We start from the raw sequence: 22,101 nt of genomic DNA, 5'->3' as shown, positions 1-22,101 counted from the left end.
ATTCTCCCAGTTCCCGCCTTTGCCTTCTGTGACTTGCCATCTGCTGTCTGTTGATCTTCTGCTGGCATGCTTAACTTCTAATCTGCTAGAGAAGTCTCACTTGAAAGGTTCTTGACCCTAGGTAGAACCACTAGGCTGTAATCTGGAAAAAGTACGTGTTTGTGCATGCTTCAAATCTTTCACTCTTCCAGGTAAGGTATTCTTCTGAATAAAAAGGAGTAGGGCCAGAAACAGTGACCATGCCTTGGTCAGCTATGCTTTTATATACTTATTTGAAATTCCCTGCAGATTTGTCCAGTGAGTCCCTTATATACAGTTCAAGTACAGTGGTGGCATCAGGCACTAGGAAACTGCTTTTCCTGCTCTCGAACAAGTGGCTGACAGCTAGGTTGTTAGTATGGTCCCTTTTATTTTCTCTTTCCAGCTTCATGGACATTTCTTTCTTTCAGTGTTACAGCTTCAAGAGATGGAATGAGCAACCATGCAATGTAGTCTCTGGTTTAGGAATTGGTTTTCCTTGGTTGTGGCAGCAGATGGTTTAAGCTAGATTTCCAGCTTCTTGAATTAAGTGAGTTTATCATGAAGCTGTATTGAGACAGGTGGTGTCTCAAGTGTTATAACAAGTGTTACAGCTCACACTTCTCTGAAGGAATGGTGAGAAGGTAAAAACTTGTCAGTTCAAACTGAAGAAAATTTATGCCAGGCTTTTTTCCAGCTGTGCTATTAATAAATGAGTCAGAAATAGATGAGGAGATCTGTGGAATATAGTGTGGCTGAAGGTATCTCAGTACCTTAGAAGTGTTTTGCCAGTACTGGCTAACAAAACCCTGGAAAAGTACTTCATTGGTGAAATGTACATCCCAGAAAATACTTGGGCAAGCTTTCAGCATTTCTGTCACAGTTAGGTTTTAGTGTGTATCTTAATGCCTAAAATAGTTGTTTCGGACTGTGTCTTTACATCTTATAATTTTGGAATCTTAATGTCATGTTGGTTTCTGGTGTTGGTTGTTAATTCATTTTCAGAAAATCCTCAGGAACACCCTTTTTGGCTTTTAGAATTTAATCGTTTAACTTCAAAATTATTTCTTACTGATTTAAAGTTTTAGAATTCCATATTCATAGGTATTCCTGTCAATAATGAGGAATTTCTACAATGATAATTTTTAACAGTATTGCTGTTACTGTAATTTTTTAAACAAAGTTATATCACACATTCTGTTAAAATCCCTGTAAATTTGGGGGGTGGAAGCTTTGTTGAATATTTTCATGAATGAATGAATGAACGTTTTTCATTCATTTTTGTCTACCATACATTTGAGAATAGAAATTGTATATAAAGCTGCTTATACATAATAGCTCCTCCATGACTGAAATAGACAAATGAGTCGCATATATTAGGAAAAAAACTGTGCCAAAGTAAAACTACAGTTACTCAAGTCTCTGAAGTGCACCTGGTGTCTTGAAAAGATAATACGTTATCATCTAGCTTTTAATTACATAACTTTTTTGGCAAGATTGTTGTCTCATTAAGTGAAAAGATTGAACTTCTCAGAATGAGTTAGAGTTGTGTTGCATAGAAGGCAACATGCATTATTCTTTGTTATAGTAAAGTATAAGCAATATTATTTATGGTTCAAAGGTAAGAAGGGAAGGAGGCAGGATGTCATAGGAAGAAAAAATACATGATATTGTGATTAAAATGCTCAGATATCAGCTTAGAAATTATAGAATACATTATTGCATAGAATATATTCATGCTTCTGCCTAAGGGTGCTTGTCAGATTATATAAAATTAATTCTCTTTGATGGTAATGAATTTTCTCATTAGTTTTGTGAGTATCCTTAGGACATAGATCTGCAACTGAACTTGACACTTTTAAAAAATTGCTGTATAATGGTAAATTTAATAAATCAGATAGAAAAACCTTTAAACAAGCATCAAAATATGTCCCTTGGTTTTCTATCTTGTTCTTTCAGTAAAATGTGAGAATGGCATAACTTCTCATTTCAGAAGATGTTATGACTAATTGCAACTTGTGAAACATATTTTCATGAGTGCTACAGATGAAATTGTTTTATTTTCAGAGGTGAAATCCTTGCACATCATGTGCAGCAAGTAAAGTGTTTGGGGTTTTTTTGTTTGTTTTTGGGTTTAAAAGCATTGCATAGTTAATAGAGTTTAATGTTTTGTTTAATCTTATCAGACCTATGCATCGAACAACATAGAAGTCTTGTAGAAATGTTTTATATGAAGACTGTACATTCTTATTGTAATATGAGAGGATAAACTAAGGTTCTTGAATATTCTTTATTCTGCTATGACCTAATATTGGAGGTTGAGCTTGTTACCGTAATGCTGCTAAGGTAGAGTTTTTGTATAACTGCATTTACTGGTCAGCAAATTGCTTTGATGAGAATTACTTCTCCATTTTTTCGCCTTTGTATGTTCCCTGTAGTCCTCTGCAAAATGTTTTTCAACATTTTAAACCTAATGGCCTAATGAATACAAAAGTCAAAAGGATATGCAGGTCCTTTTTTAAGTTAGAAGCAAAGCAACTGTCAGCTTCTTATCACCTTGGTAACTTCACTATACTTTCCTTGTTAGGAGTGCAGGAAGAATTGGGACAGATTGGTAATTAACATATTTCACTGCTTTGTCAACTTTCTTCTTCAGCAGATCGTTTTTCCTAAGATGGTGGCAAGCTGTTGTCGATTCCTGTGCTACTTCTGTCGAATTAGTCGTCAAAACCAAAAGGCCATGTTTGAGCATCTTAGTTACTTACTGGAAAACAGCAGCGTTGGACTGGGTATGTCATGTGGCTGTAGCAGCTAAAAGCAAGGCCAGGAGGAACTGTGGTATCACAAGACTAGTACCTAATTTGTATAGCAAGCTGAAGCATGTGACGAAGCCTCTGTGAAGCTTAAACCATTTTGTAGTTTCACCTCTTACTCATATGGGTTTTTTCCATTTTCCTTTCATCCTTATGTGTCTGTGAATAGTACTAGAAATAGAAGAGTCTAAATCTGTGTTTTTAAATACCTTGAAAAATTTAGGATTAAGTCCATGCGGTTTGACATTTTTTCCACTCAAAATAGTTGAGTTTGGAAATCTAAGATTAACTTGACACTTTATGGTGATTGCCTGTTTCATCTGGTTTCATTTCCCTTCCCTCTAAAGTTTAGGCCACTGATGTGAATTTCATATTTTTCCTTAGGATCACTGAATGTATGTTTTTTAGTATGTGTGCATTAGATTTTGTAACAGAAGGAAAATTGTCTTGGATAGATAGATGGCTATATTAATAAGGTATAGCAAGGTAAGATAGTGTGTGATTTCACAGTGCTTTAGCTGCTCGTGGTGACCATTTTGATTCCTGCGTTTGCCCACATTAAACACAGAAAATGGGATAAGCCTAAAAGAAAGAAAACTGTTAACACTGAAGCTTGAAAATGTATCTTTTAGCTGAATATAGGCATATTTTTAAATCTTGAATTGATAGAGTTGTGTAGAATTACATATTTAACATGTTGCTCTGCTAAAGAAATAGCATAATATTCCGCTGATTTGCAATGTTGTTAATAGTGATTTCTTCACCTTCATTTAAAACCAGTGTGGTTGGCTATGTTTATAGATATGGATGTCAAGCCAGAAAAATAATTCGGCATTTATTTTAGGTGAATTATTCAAAACAGTTAACCATGTTCTTGATTGAAGAAAAGCCATACAACATATTAATAACATATTTATGTTCTAGATTTCAGTGTGATTGCTGCCCTCTGCTGCATGACTGTGATTACTGCAAACTGAATTTAATTACTGTATATTAACTTTCTGTAGCATTTCCTTCAATGAGAGGTTCGACACCACTAGATGTTGCAGCAGCCTCTGTAATGGATAACAATGAGCTTGCACTAGCTTTGGAGGAGCCAGATCTCGATAAGGTAAGTGATCACTCTGCCCTTTTTACCTGTTTGTTAAATAGTGTACTTGTGCTGGAAGGGAAAAGGGCAAGTTTGATCGTTGTAACTTTTGGATAAGATCTCCTCAGAAATACTTGCTCTAGGGATGTGCTGTCTCAAGGTAAGATGGACTGAGTGGTGTTTTTCCTGATTTTGCTTTACACTTAGTGGGAACCACAACAAAAGAGATTTATTTCTATCTTCTGCATCCGTTCACTATTGTTATAAGGTAGAAAGGATGACAAGCAAAAAGGCGTGAAACAGGAGAAAAGCACATCAAGAAATCTTGTTTGGGGAGGAGAAAATTTGAGAATTTAGAGGAGAATGTGAAGAAAGGAAACAGGTCTTTTGGCTTAAGTAAATCAGAGATTGGTGGGGATGGAGGTAAGAGCTAAGAGAATGGAAGGGCAGGTATTTGAAGAAGGGTAGTTGGAACAGGATTTTAAGGGTAGGTGCAGTAGGAAAAGGAATCGAGGACTCAGGTCATTGGCTATGGTTAGGAATAAAGGGAAATGTGAGGAGAGGCAGGATGAACTAGAAAAGGTGGGTAAAAAGATACAAAAAAATGACACGGAAGTTCTCTGTATACCGAGGAAGGAAAACATGAAGAGATGGAAGATGGGTGCAAAGTCAGAAGAAGTAGAAAGCAAGGAAAGGAAGTGATATGTGATAGCACAGCACTGGGAAACAGAAAACAGAAGCAGGGTTTAATATAAATGGAGGAGAACAGTTAAGCATCTCAATGATAGCTTAGCACAGGGAAAGCTTCTGTGCAGTATGAGAGACTCCTGTGATGAGAATAGAACTGGTTGTGGGGGTGTTTGTGATCTGCATGTGCTGTGGGAGAGGAAAAGTGGGGAAATGGAAATAAATGAATGTATGACGGGGATAGCTAGCAGAAGACAGAGACAAGAATATGAATGGGAAAGGTGTGAGAAAGCACAGGAATATCCTAATTAGATAAAGGTAGCACTGACAACAACTATCAGTTTTGTATCACCTGCAAAATTGCTGAGAGTGCACGCTTTCCTGTCATTAATGAAGATATTAAACAGTATCAGCCCTAGTATCAACCCTTGGGATACACCACTAGTGACTGGAATGCCACCAGTGACTGTCTCATATTTTCATGGAAAGTACCATAGGGCAAGTTACTTAAACAGAATTTCACTGTTGACCATTGACCACATAGAATCATAGAATAGTTTGGGTTGGAACGGACCTATAAAGCTAGTCCAACCCCCCTGCAATGAGAAGGGACATCTTCAACTAGATTAGGTTGCTCAGAACCACATCCAACCTGACCTTGAATATTTCCAGAGATTGTCTCTGCGCAACCTGTTCCAGTATTTCACCACCCTCATTGTAAAAAATTTCTTCCTTATATCTTGTCTAAATCTACCCTCTTTATTTTAAAACCGTTACCCCTTGTCCTATCACAACAGGCTCTGCTGAAATCTTTGTCCCATGTTCCTCATTTACTGATTGCTTACCTTGGAATACTTGGCACTGTACAATCGCTGAATATTCAAACAGTAACAGATATCAGCTGCAACGTCCACAGTATTTTATGCTGAGAAATCAGGCTGTATGTGTCTCAGACTGGGATTCCCAAATTCGTGTCATTTTACCTGTAAGAATGGTAATGTATTGGCTGTAATATATTAACTTTGATGAGTTGATAACTTTATCAAGTGCAGTATGTGTATGTTACTCAGCAAATAAATCTGTATACTGCATAACAAGTAAAAACGAATGCTGTATAGCTATCAGTTCGATGAATGTGGCATACATACCCTACTCACGGAATGATAGGGCATTTCTGTGTGACTAAAGTTTGTAGCATAGAGTGTGTGTTCAAAGCAGATAGATTACACATACACAACTTAACTTTTGAACTTTTGACAATGCAAATTTGATATCTTTTTACTGCAAACGTGTGAATGTGTGGAAGGTAGAGGATTGCACAAGAAAAGTATCCCATGACCTGATGACATACTGTGGTAAACTGAATAGATTAAAATGACGGAGTTTGGTGGTAGCATTATAAAACCTGAAAACAGATGGAGAAGAAATTTATTCTACTGGTTTTCTCAAATTCTATACGAGCTGCATCTCTAGACTCCTACAAGTTTGTATTCACTCATACCTTCTGAATGGATACTAGAAAATTATTGAGTCCTGTTAGGAATAGCATACTTTTTCCACCAAGTGCACTGAGTAACTTCCCTACTGCATACTGTAATAAGCACATTTTTTCACATCAGCCCATTTTTCCTCTGTTGCAGCCTTTCGGAGGCAACTTGTATATTGTATCAGCAGAAATATAATTTTTCTTCCTGAATTCGTAACTAGTTTCTCTCTTAGGGCATTAGATAATGACCAAATATGATCTCATGGATGGTGGAATTGCTATAGGTTGCTTAAGCAGAGTAGCATATCTCCCTTTTCCAAATAGAAAAACCTATCTCCCTTTTGCCACACATTTTTGGCTGCCTTCCGTTGTAAGAAATGATAATTTGCATCTCTTTTTAGAGGTTCATGAAAGGCTTTTGATGTGCATTGGCCATTTCAAAATATATTTAAGTCCTATAATTGTGTTCATATGTTGTTTGTGTATTTTAAATAAAACCAAAAATTAATATGTTCGTGCAGCTGTCTGCAAATTTCCTTTTAAATGATTGAGAAATCATTCTGTACGTTTCAGAAATTCAGCATACTATAATTAATGAAATTTTTCGTAATTTCTCAAAGATTTCTCTTAAAGATATTAATCTTTATAAGAAATGATGTGTTAGGAATTTACATACTACCAAAAATTTTAATCTTTCTGGTTTCAGACTCTTGAAACTGTTCACTGGTATTTATCAATTATCTGAAAAATGTAATTTTTTGCATATTTCTTAAAATTGAAATTACAGTAAATAAACTTTTGATGTACTGTTTATTTTGCTATTGTAGCAGCTAAGCCATACATGGTTATTGGTGTGATTTTTTAAAGTTGTTCAGTAGTATTTTAACTGTTTAGGTACTGTAAAAAAAGATCTGAATTCCACAGTATTTTATTCTGCTTTTCACATTCCACATTTGTTCATGTTGTTGTATTGTTGAGTCGTCATATAATTAGGTAACTTCAGAAATAAAGAGCACTTGATTTTTTTCATCATCATCAAAAGCAAGAACTAGAAACTAGAGACTGAAGCAATAATGAGCTACGTTGGTAGTTACTCAGGTGAAAAACCTAGTATATAAAACCCTTGTTATTAAAAAAAAAATGACTGTGTTAATTTTGTTTCATACTTATTTTTAGAAATTTGTTTCTAAACACATGAATAAATGATTGCTTCTGTATTGTAGGTTGTTACCTACCTGGCGGGTTGTGGCCTGCAGAGTTGTCCAGTATTGCTGGCTAAAGGATATCCAGACATCGGATGGAATCCAATAGAGGGTGAACGTTACCTGTCATTCTTGAGATTTGCAGTTTTTGTTAACAGTAAGTGTGATTTCTTGGCACGCAAATTCCATCAAAAGGTTTCCTTGAAATTACTTTTCTAACCATAAAAATGTGTTAATGGATGAAGAGAGGTTAACGCATACTGTTCTCATTACAAATACAAGATTATTAGTATATGACGCTTATTGTAATTTTTTTGATCTTCATAGTTGCATTTTTTCCTTACTCTTTTTGCAACTTGCGTAATTTAAGAGTTACCTGTTAAGGTAGCAAATGATATTAGGAATTCATTAAGTAAACAAACTGTGGTATTTACATATACCACATAGGCTGGTTATAAACATAACCAGTGAGCACTGATTTTAGACCTTTCTTGGCCACTGAGAGATTAGAGGTTTTTAATTAAGCCATTTCGCATTCCAAAAAGCAAATTTTCAATAGGTCATGTGTTCACATAGTTCTGAGGGATCAGTGTTTGTAAAGTACCCTGACTGAGTAATTTAAATCTGATGTCTTAAAAAAGGAAAAAATCTTCTTTTTTGATAACTATCTTACACTTTCTTCCGTGGGAAACTTCCTTTTAAAGTTTATGAAACAAATATGCTAAAGTCATATTTAGATTATCTGAATGCCATTGAACAAAAAGCACTGCAGTTCATGTGGATTTTTTTTTCATCGAACCAGTAATTTAGATTAAAGATTAGATGAGATGAAAAGATTTGTCCATTCAACACCTATATGGTCTACCAACATGCAAAGCGTTTTAAAGGACAGCTAGGGACAGTAAACATAACTGAAGTACGTTCACTGTTGATAAGCCTGTAGCTATTGAGCGAGCTGCTAAACTAAATTGATAAACTCCTATAAGAAATGTAGAAATTGTTTTCGTTGTTGGTTTTATAAATCTAAATATAAATTTGCTGGGTGGACTGCTAGTCAGTAGAATTAGATTTCGGTTTCAAGTGTTTCAGGTACTTTTTTCTGAAAAACAGTTATGGTGGGGGTTTTGAAGCTTCTCATTATGACAGTTTTGGAGATAGGACTTTTGAAAATCAGATTACTTATTTCGCTGTGTGCTCTGCTTGAGAGGACAATTACAAATATAAATTAGTAAAATATTTGGGTTGTTGAGATAAAAGCAACAAACACACACTTGTAAACACATGAATGAATTTTGATTCTGGCCGGTGAATCCTGGGAATAAGCATAACTTCTTTCTTCAAAGTTCTTCATTAACTTGGCCTGTGTGGTAAATTAGAGCAGCCTGCAAAATATTAAAGCTATTTTCAGAAGTTTGGCATCCCATTGGAAGGGTTATGGAAAAGAAATACATATACAGAGAAGGTCAGGATAAGATTCTAGTGGCAAATGCAGTGTACAAAGAAATGTAAATTGAAAATGTAGACTAATTAATTCTTGATAAAATTCTGTTGACTTCAATAGAGCAACATTAAAGATTAATTTGGTTCTCTGTGCTTGAAGTAAGTCTTTCCTGCACATTCTGAATTAAAACTACGTGCAAACAGCTTTTGCTGATAAGGGCTTCCTTTTAAAAATCTTCACTTAGAAGGTTTTAACCAAATGAAACTAAAGTTGTTGACTTTAAGATTTAAAATCCTGCTTTTTCGCTGCAGTATGAAAATAAGGTGAATGAAAAGGAGAAGAAAGAAAGGGAAAAAAAAAGAATCTGTGTAAAGTCAACAGTTAAGGTATAGAATCATAGAATCAAAGACCTTTAAGATCATTGAGTCTAACTGTAAACCTAGAACTGCTAAGTCCACCACTAAACCATGTCCTTAAGTGCCATGTCTACATTTCTTTTAAATACCCCCAGGTATGGTGACCAAACCACTTCCCTGGGCAGCCTGTTCCAATGCTTAATAACCCTTTCAGTGAAGAAATTTTTTGTCGTATCCAATCTAAACCTTCTCTGGAGCAACTTGAAACTGTTGCCTCTTGTCCTATATTCCATATTAAGACCATAACAGTGTTTTAAATGGGAAAAATACAAGACTGATGTTTAAAGTGGTCAGCTGCTCCTTCTAGAGCCAGCAGGCCCAGGTATCTCACCTATCACTGCTTCTGATTGACTTGGACTTCCTGGTAGTACCACTGCTGCTCTCAGCTAAACCACAGGTTGCTACTTCCTACTTTTTTTGGTGGCTGCCAAAGCTGCAACATTCAGTTTAATATAAACTTGCTACTTGCATTTCTGTACTGATTTAGTATTGTAGCTTGCATGTAAAATATAGATACTGATGATCGAAGCTACTGACATTGCAGGTTCAGTTACTGTGAACTGATTGTTTTCCTGTAATCTGTTTTCTTCCTGTATGTCCCACTAATTTCATATCTTCCTACAGGTTATCAATATTCTCACAAGGTAGCCACCGTGCATTTCTAAACAGTTGCATTTAACCATAAACTGAGCTTTTGATTCAATTATTATCATGCTTGTATGTGAAGCAGTTAGTTACGTAAAAGAGTTCAATTGTATGAAGGTTCTTTTTCCTGGTGAGTTTTATTCAGCAAGCATCTATATCACAACCTGTCTGCCTATACTGAATTTATACAATACACGTACATTTTTCCACACAAAGCTGTTATAAATGGAGTTGTTTCAGGCAAGCCATGACCTTTAAAACTGATTTTAATGTGATCTTTGTGTATAGAAAAGATGAAGTATTCAATTTCAGGCTTTAAATAGCAAGCACAAGATGTAACGAATATTTAAACGTGCATCAGAATCAGGAGGTTTTACTCTAGGTATATTTAGTCATATTGAGAAGATTAAACTCTGAAATGAGTTTTCCACTGATGAAGTGCTGAGGACATAATGTTAAGCAACATCCTTGCTTAAATTGTCCCATTAAAAATCAAATAACTCTCATGTCCTGTACTAGGTGTGGCTGGGGTGGAGTTAACTTTCTTCATAGCAACTCATATAGTTCTGTGCTTTTCATTTATGGCTAAAACAGTGTTGATAACATACCAGTGTTTTGACTGTGGCTGCGCAGTGCTTGTGCAGCGTGAAGGCTTTCTCCTTTTTTTTCCCACTCTGCCCCTTCCCCTCCTTCCCTGGCCCCAGTGAGTGGGTTTGGGATGGGCAGGAGGTTGGGAGGGGACACAGACAGGACACCTGACCCAGACTGACCAAAGGGATATTCCATACTATGACGTTGTGCTCAGCAATAAAAGCTCAGGGACAGGAGGAGGAAGAGGGGAACGTTCGTGGTTATGGCGCTTGGCTTCCCAAACAACCATTACACATGCTGAGGCCCTGGGACGCAGTGAACGATTTTCTCTTTTTGCTTTGCTTGCATGCTTAGTCTTTGCTTTCTCTACTAGACAGTCATTATCTTGATCCATCAGTTGTCGCACCTTCCAACTATATTTTTCCTGTCCCACAAAAGAAGGGAGAGAGCGAGAGGCTGGGAGGGTTGGCTGGAGTCAAAACTTCCGTCCCGCTCTCCCCAGTTGCACGCTTCTTGCCTCGTGGAGCTATTACCTTTTATACCGGAGAGAGCAGTCTTTGCGATTAAAAGCAAATTAACCTTCTAAAGTGAACCTTTCTAGGTTGAAGTAGTAAAACTTTTGCAAAGCAAGTCTACACTGTCACTTTTAAACCTCGGTATATTTTTGATAAAGCACATCCAATACTGCCAAATTGATGCATTTTTCTTTTCAAAAATAAGGATGAGGATTTGTTTTATATTTTGTAAAATTTAGAGGGAAAATGTAGTTGTCTCCTGACTTTTGAGGAGAAAGTATGTGTAGTGCTTTTTGGTCCTCAGGTGAAAGTGTTGAGGAAAACGCAAGTGTTGTTGTCAAGCTCCTTATTCGACGGCCAGAGTGCTTCGGACCAGACCTTAGGGGAGAAGGAGGAAATGGTTTGCTGGCAGCTATGCAGGAGGCTATCAGGATCTCAGAGAATCCTACTCGTGACCTTCCCTCCCAGGCATATAAAAGAGAAGGGTAAGTAAATGTGAATGCTTGTTTGGCAAATGGTGATTTAATAACTGGTTTAATCACGCTTGCAATACATAGATAATAGGCCCCGTTGTGTAAGGCATTATATAGAGAGCATTAGAGATTCTCAGCCCCAAGCAGTTGTCATATGGAATTCATAAAGCATGAGCTAGAGAAAAGTGGAATGAGAGTTACAGAAGAGAAGAAGCCTGAATGACAACGCAAAGGAGAAGGCTGTTGTGGAATGAAGCTAAGGTAAAGTGAAAGACAAATATAGAAGTCTCATGTGAAGTCAGTTATTACTGTTTAATTGCATGCTTACTCTAGGGATAAAAACCTGGTAGTCTGGAGCCAGAGGAAATTAGGATGTCTGATTAATAGTCTCTGGATCATGGATCTAGCTCCAGAGAGGAGGTATAAACTTATATTGGCAAAAATGCTCACTGGTATTGTTTACCTTCTAGTGATGAGGAGGAGGAAGAAGAGGAGATTGTGCACATGGGCAATGCAATCATGTCATTTTACTCAGCTCTCATAGATTTGCTTGGACGTTGTGCACCAGAAATGCATGTAAGTTCATTTTGTCACTTGCTCAGAAAATGTAGGAGATTTGTAAACAGAACTGTACATGTCTAACTAACTAAACTATTCTCTATTCAAAGGCTTCTTCCCTTCAGAAGGTGAACTACATTACATTTCTTGCTGTATCTAGACAGATGTGTTCCCTGCAAGCTGTTTATAAAGAATCATTGTCGTTTGATTCCTTATGCTTTTTTATCTAAAATTTTGAGAATTTTTATATGACTATGGAATCAAAGCAAAGATTTCACATGTATTCTACCAGTGAAATTTCTGAAGCTGGCCCTTTACTATTCTCTAGAAAGCTATAAAAATAATTTTCATAAGAATGTGATACAGAGCTGCTTTTGTGTGCACCACATGAATACAGGGAAAGATATGTAAAATAAATCTTTTGACTGTAATGCCTGTAACAACTACATGCAAGACTTCGTTTACTTTGACTTCTGCTTGTCAATTTTTAAAATTCTTTATGGTTGGACTCGATGATCTTAAAGGTCCCTTCCAACCTAGACAATTCTATGATTCTATTCTATGATAAATTCAGCAGAAAATGCAATATGTATCTCAATACAACAAGAAGCAAGGAATTTGTCTTGTAGCTCCCCTACTTACTATTACCAAAGCTATTAACTTCTATTAACTTTATCAGTTGTAAAGCTGTATGTAACTGTCTGGTGCCAGCCAGCAATAGTAGTTTCATGTTAAGAAAATTACTGGAAGAGATTCTCAGAGACTTCTGCCAGAAGTTGAAAGGAATTGGTCACCTCATTGTTGTTAATGCCTTTTGAAATTTTTACTGCATAGAAATAATAGAAATATGCATGAATACATCAGACAGGTTTGCATCTGTTCATAGGATAAAGAGACAAGCTCAAAACCTGGCACTGTAGGTTCTGTAACATGAGTCTTTCAGAAATTTTCAGTTTCATCACTTTATCAGATTGGTGATAAGATAGGAATCTTATTCATGTGGGGGTTTTTGTGTTACTGGGAATTTATAATACCATGAAATTATTGATATGATATCAAAATTAGTACAGATTCAAAAGTAGGATCAGCTGAAAATCGTCAACAGCATTAGAGTGCTGGGATAAATTGAATTTCTGTGCATTTTTTTCCAGTGTTTGAAAAAATCATATTAATGTCAGTATTTTTAGGAAATTTTTCATGCACCCCTCATTATTAAATTTCTTAATGAATAAATGTTTTCTAACAGCTTATTCAAAGTGGAAAAGGGGAAGCTATTCGAATCAGGTCAATCCTTCGATCTCTGGTGCCTACTGAAGATTTGGTTGGGATTATAAGTATACCACTAAAGCTGTCAACAGTTAACAAAGGTAACTTACATACTTTTATTAGACCAGTTCATCTTTTGGTGCAAAAGCCTTCGGGTGTAAAACAAAGCAGTTTTGTTAGAGTTGAGTACAAGCTCAGTAGTATTCTAGTACAGTATTCTTCAGATTTTATTCAAGTACAGTATTCTTCAGATTTTAATTAGATATGTATCAATTAGAGCTGTGTCATTTGTGTGTCATTTTCTTCTAGGGCAAAATAACTTTATCCTCCTTCCCCTCCTTCTGTTGTGTTTTCTGTTTCACAAGAATTGTCTACTCCCCTTTACAGTCAGAGATGGTTTATCTGATACACAGTTAACTTCTGTGTTATTGTTGTCTTCCCCTTGGATTCCTTGTTCTTTCTGGTCTAGTTTACATGAGACAAAAATTAAAATTCTTAACCTTCTTTGACATCACAGTTACTGTATGTTTTTAGTATTTATCTTTAATTTTACCGTATAAACATTATCCATAATAGTAATGAAACAAATAGAATACTTTGCCATTCATTCTTAAGCTTTCATTTAAGAGTGAAATGTTAAGAAATTGCAAAATAATAGGGTTTTTGACATAATAAAAAATTAGTAATCTTTTTCACCATACAAGAAAACTGAACAGGAATATAATTTTCATTGAACATGATTTTACACATTAAATGTAATTATAGTGTCTTTCATTGTCTTGCTGTTTCTTGTTTTATCAGTTATCGACTATTAAAAATTGCATTATATATTTGTGTAGATGGCACAGTAAATGAGCCAGACATGTCTGCAAATTTCTGTCCTGATCATAAAGCACCCATGGTGCTCTTCTTGGACCGTGTCTATGGTATTAAGGACCAAAGCTTCCTCCTTCACCTACTGGAAGTTGGATTTTTACCAGATTTAAGAGCCTCTGCCTCTTTGGATACAGTAAGTATTTTGCTGTGGAGTTTAGATGCAGTGGCTGGATATAGTGTCTCTGTAAGTGTTAGAAACAGAACTTCACGTCAAAATAACTTTTTTTTTTTTTAAAAAAGGGTAGTATAGGCTCGCTATAAGCACAAACAGTAAAATTCAGTTACTATTAATTTATAGTTCTTAAGTCTGATCATAAGCATTCAGTACCACCTTATAAACCAGCAGTGTAATGTAGTTTAAAAACTTTTAATACAGGCTTGCTTACATTAATTATACAGTAAGTACATTGGATATGCTGTAATAGGCCTAACAATTACTTTTATTTTATGTCTGCTTCCAAGAATTACACTGAAAATTCATATGTGTGAAGGTATGAAGAAATTAAGTGAAATGAAAAGTGCTACTTAATGCTTTGTGGTTTTTGCTAGCCTGTTTAAAGATAAAAGCTGCATATTGTTCTGTGCTCCTGTTGGTTCAGAGTGCAGTGGGGCAAGAGATAGGAGATAATGGATGACTTGGATTTTCTCAAGTTGAAAAAAAATTGCTTTTGTCCTCAGCTGTATACTGGGAATATCATGTTAGCACCCAGCTGCTAAGGGGACTAGAGTATTTCATTATTATGTTTTATAGACTTCATATTTAGTAACCTTTATTCCATATGATACTAACAATCATTTACTACTTCATACAGGTTTCTCTAAGTACCACAGAGGCAGCTCTCGCACTAAATAGATATATTTGTTCAGCTGTGTTTCCATTACTCAAAAGATGTGCTCCCCTCTTTTCTGGAACAGAGCATCACGCCTCTCTGGTTGACTCCATGCTTCACACAATATATAGGTTATCCAAGGGACGTTCCCTTACAAAAGCACAAAGAGACACTATTGAAGAATGCCTGCTTGCTATTTGCCAGTATGTATGATACCTGCATACAAATGATTTATTTTGTGCAGTATATGTATTTTAATAACTTCTTTCTTTGTATATAATGTAGAACTTGTATATTCTTGCATGAACCCAGGGTTCGGTGCTGGGGCCGGTTCTCTTTAATATCTTTATCAATGATCTGGATGAAGGGATCGAATGCACCCTCAGTAAGTTCGCAGATGACACTAAACTGGGCGGGCGTGTTGATCTGCTTGAGGGTAGGTTGGCTCTGCAGAGGGACCTGGACAGGCTGGACCGATGGGCTGAGACCAATGGTATGAGGTTCAACAAGGCCAAATGCCGGGTCCTGCACTTGGGACACAACAACCCCATGCAGCGCTACAGGATTGGGGCAGAGTGGCTTGAAAGCAGCTCGACAGAAAAGGACTTGGAAGTGTTGGTTGACAGCCGGCTGAATATGAGCCAGCAGTGTGCCCAGGTGGCCAAGAAGGCCAACAGCATCCCAGCCTGTATCAGGAATAGTGTGGTGAGCCGGACTAGGGAAGTGATCATCCCCCTGTACTCGGCACTGGTGAGGCCCCACCTCGAGTACTGCGTTCAGTTTTGGGCCCCTCGCTACAAGAGGGACATTGAGGTGTTGGAGCGTGTCCAGAGAAGGGCTACAAAGCTGGTGAGGGGTCTGGAGGACAAACCTTATGAAGAACGACTGAGGGAGCTGGGGTTGTTTAGCCTGGAGAAGAGGAGGCTGAGGGGAGACCTTATCACCCTCTACAACTACCTGAAAGGAGGTTGTAGAGAGATGGGGGCTGACCTCTTCTCCCTGGTGACAAGTGATAGGACGAGGGGAAACGGGTTCAAGTTACGTCAGGGGAGGTTTAGATTAGGTATTAGGAGACATTTCTTCACTGAAAGGGTTATTAAACATTGGAATAGGCTGCCCAGGGAGGTGGTGGATTCACCATCCCTGGAGGTGTTTAAAAAAAGGGTAGATGGGGCACTTAGGGACATGGTTTAGAAGTGGCTTTTGTCAGGGTAGGTTAAAGGTTGGACTTGATGATCTTAAAGGTCCCTTCCAACCTCAACAATTCTATGATTCTATGATTCTATGAAATAAAAGACCAGAGTGTATGAGAGAAAATAGATTTAATTTTTCCATTATGGGTACTGCATTATACAAGCTGTCATGTTAATATGAGCTTTATAGTGATACAGGATAAATGCTCATTATTTGTAAAAACAAAACCCCAGTAATTACCAAAAATGTTCTGTCAAGTCTGGCAGTCAGTGTGTGTTGGGGATTTAAGGGATTGACTTGATTGTATTTCAGATTGTGTTTGAACAACTTTGGCCATAGTTAAGAGAAGAGAAAAAAAAAAAAAAGAAGAAAAACTACCCCCCATTCTCCAAATCCTAAAACTGATTCTAAAACTGAACTGAGCATTGAAGTTATATCAGGAATTGAAATGTAGATTTGCCAACTGAATCATAATTCTTGATCTTTGTGATAAACTGTAGTGGTACTTGTCTGTGTAGTGTACTGTGAAATTAGTAATGCAGTATGCATTTTCAGTTTGTGCATAGTGCTGGACCCCTGCCAAAAAGAGCATATATTAGAAATGGAAAAGATTTGGAAAAGGTTAAAACAAGGGGGATCAAGATAAGAAATAATTTCTCTCCCCTGGAACAGCTTAGTAGACCAGGAATCTTCAACTTGAAAAAGTGATGGCTGAGGGGGAGATCTGAAAAGAGGATTTTTACATTGATTTTGAGTCTATAGATCACTGAAATTAAATAGCTAGAAAAGGAATGCTGGGTAATTTATTCAGTCTTCTAGTTGAGTTTTATTTCTTAGAAGAATAATCATAATGTATTTCCCAGATCAGTTTCAGTTAGGAGTGTTTTGTTGCTTTTTAGTGTCCTATCAGAAACCATTCTGTTAGGGTAAAATTCTGGTTCTTTTGCTTAGATTGTCCCCCTATGTATTCTGAAAGAAATCCAGCACCCTTCCCTCTGCTGTCACGTGGACAATCACACATGTTGTCTATTTACTTAAGACAGTCGAGAAATAGCACATCTTTCTGTGCTATATCCTTCTATATAGAGATGAGGCATAGTGAGATGCCTTAGGCACCTACCATTGATTTTTAAAAACAGTTTTAATGAGTGATTTGAATTCCAATATGTAAATTGATTTCAGATTTTATTTCATTTTCACTGGATTCTGTAAATTTTGCTAAGAACTTATATTTATTTTAAATTACAGCCACTTACGACCCTCTATGCTACAACAGCTGTTGAGAAGGCTAGTTTTTGATGTGCCCCTACTCAATGAATATTGTAAAATGCCTCTCAAGGTAAATGCTTTACTTTCTGCACACACATTCAGTGTAAAACTTACTTCATAGTAACCTGTCATCGTCATGTTTTTAAAAACAGAGCAGGGCAGGGTGAAACAATGTGAAATCACTTCTGAATTGAAAATAATGTTATTGTTATAATGGTTAAAGGCTTGTAAAATCTTGCCTAATGCAAACAGAACACAGTAAGTTGATTATGCGATTTTGCTGCTTCAACAAAAGAGTATTAGAAACTATCAAATTAAATGTTAGCGTTATCTTGATATTTCTTCTTATGCTGTATGAAGTATGATAACTCTTGATAGGATGCATAGTCCAGGAATAAATTTCGAGTGAAGTTTACAGATAATAGGATACAGGGAACCTCTTACTTTTGAGCAATCTTTAACCAAAGTCTTATCTGTAAATAGAGAATTACAATTGTGAGATGATAAATAACTTTTATTTAGAATTTTTCTGTTGGATTTGCCTCCCGTTGCTATTGGGGTAAAAGGGCCTGGTCTTAGGTCTGCAGGTCTTTTTATGGCACAATTGAAATTCTGTCATACTCTAAAGCAGAGCTACCAGATTCAGAGACATATTCTGGAGCATCAGTAATTTTGGAGCAAAAGTGGGGCAAAGAAGGAGTGTTTGATTTGTGTTTTTGATTATTATTTTCCCTTCCTAAATGAAATTGCAAGAAAAATTAAAATGTCAAGATTCTAAAGGAATGCTAAAAGGAACTGTAGCGTTTCCCATGGGTAGGAATTTTTAGTTCTAAAGAAGAAATCAGTAGAAATTTGAAATGATGTGGAAAGTGCACCAATTTTCCTATGTGCTAGCTCTTTAACTGGTACGTTACGGATTGTCTGTACAATAGTTCTTTCCATAGGTTTTTCCAGAGATGAGCAGGCACAGCTAAAAAGGTGTACTGCAGGTGTCTTTTGCAATGTTTTGAATAATACTGAGGACATCAACTACAAATGACAGAAGTAAAATCAGTTGGAATTTGTAAAACTTTTTACAATAATTTATCATGTCCTGTTTTATACCCATTCTGTTATCTCTGTTTTTATACTGTGAGCTAATCTGTACTTAAATCCTGAAATTTTCTATTTTTGCTACTTGCTGTCATCACTGAGAATCCCACAGCAGCAGCTGGGGATAATATAGGCTTTATACTTCCCCAGCATGGGCCCTACTGCTCTCCTAAAAAGAAAAAGAAGAAAAAATGAAACATTAGAAATTAAAAGACAGAAATAAATAATAATAATGCTCATGTAATTGTTCAAACAGATACTGGCAATTCAGACGTCATTAAACAGTATGTTATTTTGTTAAATACCAATGTTTTATGTGCAATTTTATTTTCTTGAAAATCTAGCTTCTGACAAATCACTATGAGCAGTGCTGGAAATATTATTGTCTGCCTTCAGGAATGGGAAGCTATGGAATTGCAGCAGAAGAAGAATTACATTTAACTGAAAAACTTTTCTGGGGAATATTTGATTCCTTGTCTCATAAGGTAATGACTGTAATTCACATTACAGTATGGGACGACTATAAAAGCATTACAATGATAATTTGCCGTGCCATGTGCAGGAAGTGCCTATTTTAACAATTATTTCACCTAATATGGGAGATATGGCAATGAATGCTTTTAACGAAGTAACTTTCTAATGAAAAATTGAATGCTGAATCTTGAAAGATTCTCTCCAAACTAATGAAATGTCAGATCTATTTCTTGATATACCCATATAGCCTTACACTAGTAATGAGGGAGGTTGCTTGCTGCACTAACAAGTCAGTGTTGCCTCATCCTATCTTAGCTCTATTAAACTTTTAAAAATACTTTTTACTGATAGAAAATTAATTTTAAGAAACGTATGTATATGCTTGTCAAATTGTTGGTATATGCATAGTATATTTACATTGTCTGTTTCTAACACACTTGTGTTTTATTAGTTTTCTGGTTATTCCCCAGCTTAAGAAATATGATGCACCATTCTTAGAACTATACATTTTTCCATTTTCCTGTTCCAAAGTGTGATCTTGGGATTTTTTCACTTAGTCATATTTTCTCCAAATAAGAAAAAGTTACATTTCAGATAGGATAAATGCCTTGCCAAGTAAATGCTTTTTGTACTCGATTTTGTACTCAAAAATCAGGTTCTCACTATGGGACAATACCAAATTTTTGCATTGCATCTCGCTGAATTTGTGTTCCAGTTCTAATCAACAGATTTAGATGATTCTTTCCCTAAGCATTCTGATTTATAGTATGGAAATGAGCATGGTCTCTGCATTATTCTGAAATAATTTTTATGCCTTATTTGTATTTGATGTTAGTGACATTTACATCTCTCATTGCTGTCACAAGCGCAAAGAGTGTCAGGAGGGCCCGACACAATGAAATGGTTCCAATTAGTGTGTCTTAGCTTTTTACAGATAAATGATGATGATATGTTTCTGCCAGTATTGGTGGCCCTCTATAATAGCATTTTCATTTTTCTGTAAATGGTTGTGTAAATCTGCTGAGCTACAGTATTCTCCATTGTCCTGTTTTGTACTGAGATATTTACAGGTTTGGTATTTGCATGGCTTCCAGCTGTTTAGTGGAAGCAATTTACCCTGTGATCTCACTTTTTTTACACGCAAAAGGATGTTGCAACAGAACTAGAGGAACTTAAAGTCAAAATTTTAGGCATTCTGCTTGCTATGATATAAACATATAATTTTATCAGCAAGTATTTTCAATGAACCTTAAAATTGCTCTTTATCATTTTCTTGACCTAAAGTGGTCATTCAGATCTATAGAAGCATATAGTGTTTCTGTTTCTAATAATGAAGTAAGATAAATATTTTTGCGGTATAATATTTTTTTTTTCCTATAAATGCTTGATTAGTGCTTGTTCCATAATGTCAAAAAGATGCCTGTGCTATCTGAGTAAAACATTATTAGATAATTATAATAGCATCAAACTCTTGCACTGTAATGTTCATCAGTAGATCTTAAAGCCTTTTAAAGCTATATCATTATGCCAATCTTGCAGATGGGGAGTCTGAAAGATAGAGAAGTGATTTCTTTATTGTGGGGTTTTTTTTTCCCCAAAGCATTCTAAGAATTGTTGTTTGAGAGCTGGAAAGAGAGCTTTGGCCTACAATGATCTGCTGCTACTTCTGCTAGCACATGTTTTTTATAATCTAGTTTGTAACAAGTGACCTTGAATATGTTTCATGGCAAGTTACTAAGGATAGATTCTTCAAATGTAATTTCACCTTGTACTTCTATGTATCAAGCACTTCTATGTTCTCTCCAGAGCCAAAATGACTATTAAGAAGAGCAAATGTGCTAGTTCACCTCTTAGCAGGAGAATTTTGAAAAATAATGAACTGACTTTGCTACAGTAGAACACAATTTCCTTTAACCAGCATGATTTAAACTGAAATAGATTAGGGAAAAAGAGGGACAAATGACAGTGTCTTCTGCAGTTAAGATAGGAATTAGTCATTGTAGAACTAAGGTGGTATTTTGAAGATGATCATATTTCTATAAATAGGCAAACAACCCTTGACACTGTGTAGGCATAAGGTCCAAGGAAAGCTTAAAAGTCATAGAAAGCTTAAAAGTCATGCCTGTATTGTATATCCTTATACAAATGTCAACATACGCTTACATTTATTTGAGTAGTCTTAAAAATGTATCAAGGTGATAGCAAGAAAAACAGATGTCATGCAGCAATAATTTTGCTCTATGCTTAATTTGTAAATCTGCTTTACTGTTTGTTTGTATCTTCTAATATTTGTACATATGGCTGCTTGGTTTTCACTAACATTTTGCATGTTTCTCTATTGGATTTTCCAACCAGTTCCTATCTCTCCTGCAGAAGTATGATCCAGAGCTCTTTCGAATGGCTTTGCCTTGTCTAAGTGCTATAGCTGGTGCCTTGCCCCCTGATTATTTAGATACACGAATTAGGTCAACTTTGGAAAAGCAGACTTCAGTGGATCCAGAAGGAAATTTTGATCCCAAACCTGTCAGCACAGCAAAGTGAGTCATATAAATCATAGTGATTTCCTTTCCTTAAATATTTTTGTACTATTCCTTATTAATATTTTTTTTCCTCTGTGGGAGGAGTTGACTTGTGACTGACTTCTTAATGACATTAGTACCTTTCAGAAGTAGTGTAGGGATTTTTGCTTCCTCCTGCCAAATACTTCACTGCTACATACCCTGTTTACCAGATATAAACCGTATTGTTCTCAGCACTGTAAAGATGTTAAATGTTTCCACACTATATCTGCAGAGTACGTAGTAAATTCTGTAATTATTATGTACCCTATGACCTAATAGTTCAATGTTTGGGATATATACACCTGTAATACATTTCATACTGTCATTATTTAGAGTGTGCTTATGCAAAATGGTGCAAGATCATCAAAATCCGGTAAGGGATTCAATTGGCCTATTGCCTGATTTTTATAAAATCTTCACTCTAATTTAGAGAATTGATCTGTAGCAACCTGATACAGCAAAATAAGCAGATCATGTGGGGTGATTTAATAGATACTAGGCCTTCCTAGTAATCTTGTGCTTTTAAAGTACAGATTTCTAATACTTTTATATTCAAGAACTGATCACCAGTTGATTCTTGCTATTAAAGTCTTACCCCTCCATC

At 36.1% G+C, this 22,101-nt stretch overlaps 1 protein-coding gene across 7 annotated transcripts in view; it reads left to right on the top strand.

The window, feature by feature from the left end:
• RYR3 (ryanodine receptor 3) overlaps positions 1 to 22,101 on the top strand; it is a 237,272-nt gene that overhangs the window by 139,231 nt on the left and 75,940 nt on the right. For 3 of the 7 annotated variants that reach the window (XM_074584982.1, XM_074584981.1, XM_074584980.1), the window contains exons 41-51: positions 2,675 to 2,807; positions 3,839 to 3,942; positions 7,318 to 7,453; positions 11,209 to 11,389; positions 11,848 to 11,953; positions 13,182 to 13,302; positions 14,041 to 14,210; positions 14,890 to 15,110; positions 17,350 to 17,440; positions 18,807 to 18,947; positions 21,292 to 21,473. In XM_074584982.1, coding sequence (XP_074441083.1) covers positions 2,675 to 2,807; positions 3,839 to 3,942; positions 7,318 to 7,453; positions 11,209 to 11,389; positions 11,848 to 11,953; positions 13,182 to 13,302; positions 14,041 to 14,210; positions 14,890 to 15,110; positions 17,350 to 17,440; positions 18,807 to 18,947; positions 21,292 to 21,473 — 1,586 coding nt within the window. The remainder of the gene's footprint in view (positions 1 to 2,674; positions 2,808 to 3,838; positions 3,943 to 7,317; positions 7,454 to 11,208; positions 11,390 to 11,847; positions 11,954 to 13,181; positions 13,303 to 14,040; positions 14,211 to 14,889; positions 15,111 to 17,349; positions 17,441 to 18,806; positions 18,948 to 21,291; positions 21,474 to 22,101) is intronic. The other 4 variants (XM_074584986.1, XM_074584985.1, XM_074584984.1 and 1 more) reach the window with 2 other exon arrangements.

The sequence above is a fragment of the Larus michahellis genome, chromosome 4, assembly GCF_964199755.1.
Source record: "Larus michahellis chromosome 4, bLarMic1.1, whole genome shotgun sequence".
Classification (NCBI taxonomy): Eukaryota; Metazoa; Chordata; class Aves; order Charadriiformes; family Laridae; genus Larus; species Larus michahellis.
This window is presented reverse-complemented; position numbering and strand designations above follow the sequence as displayed.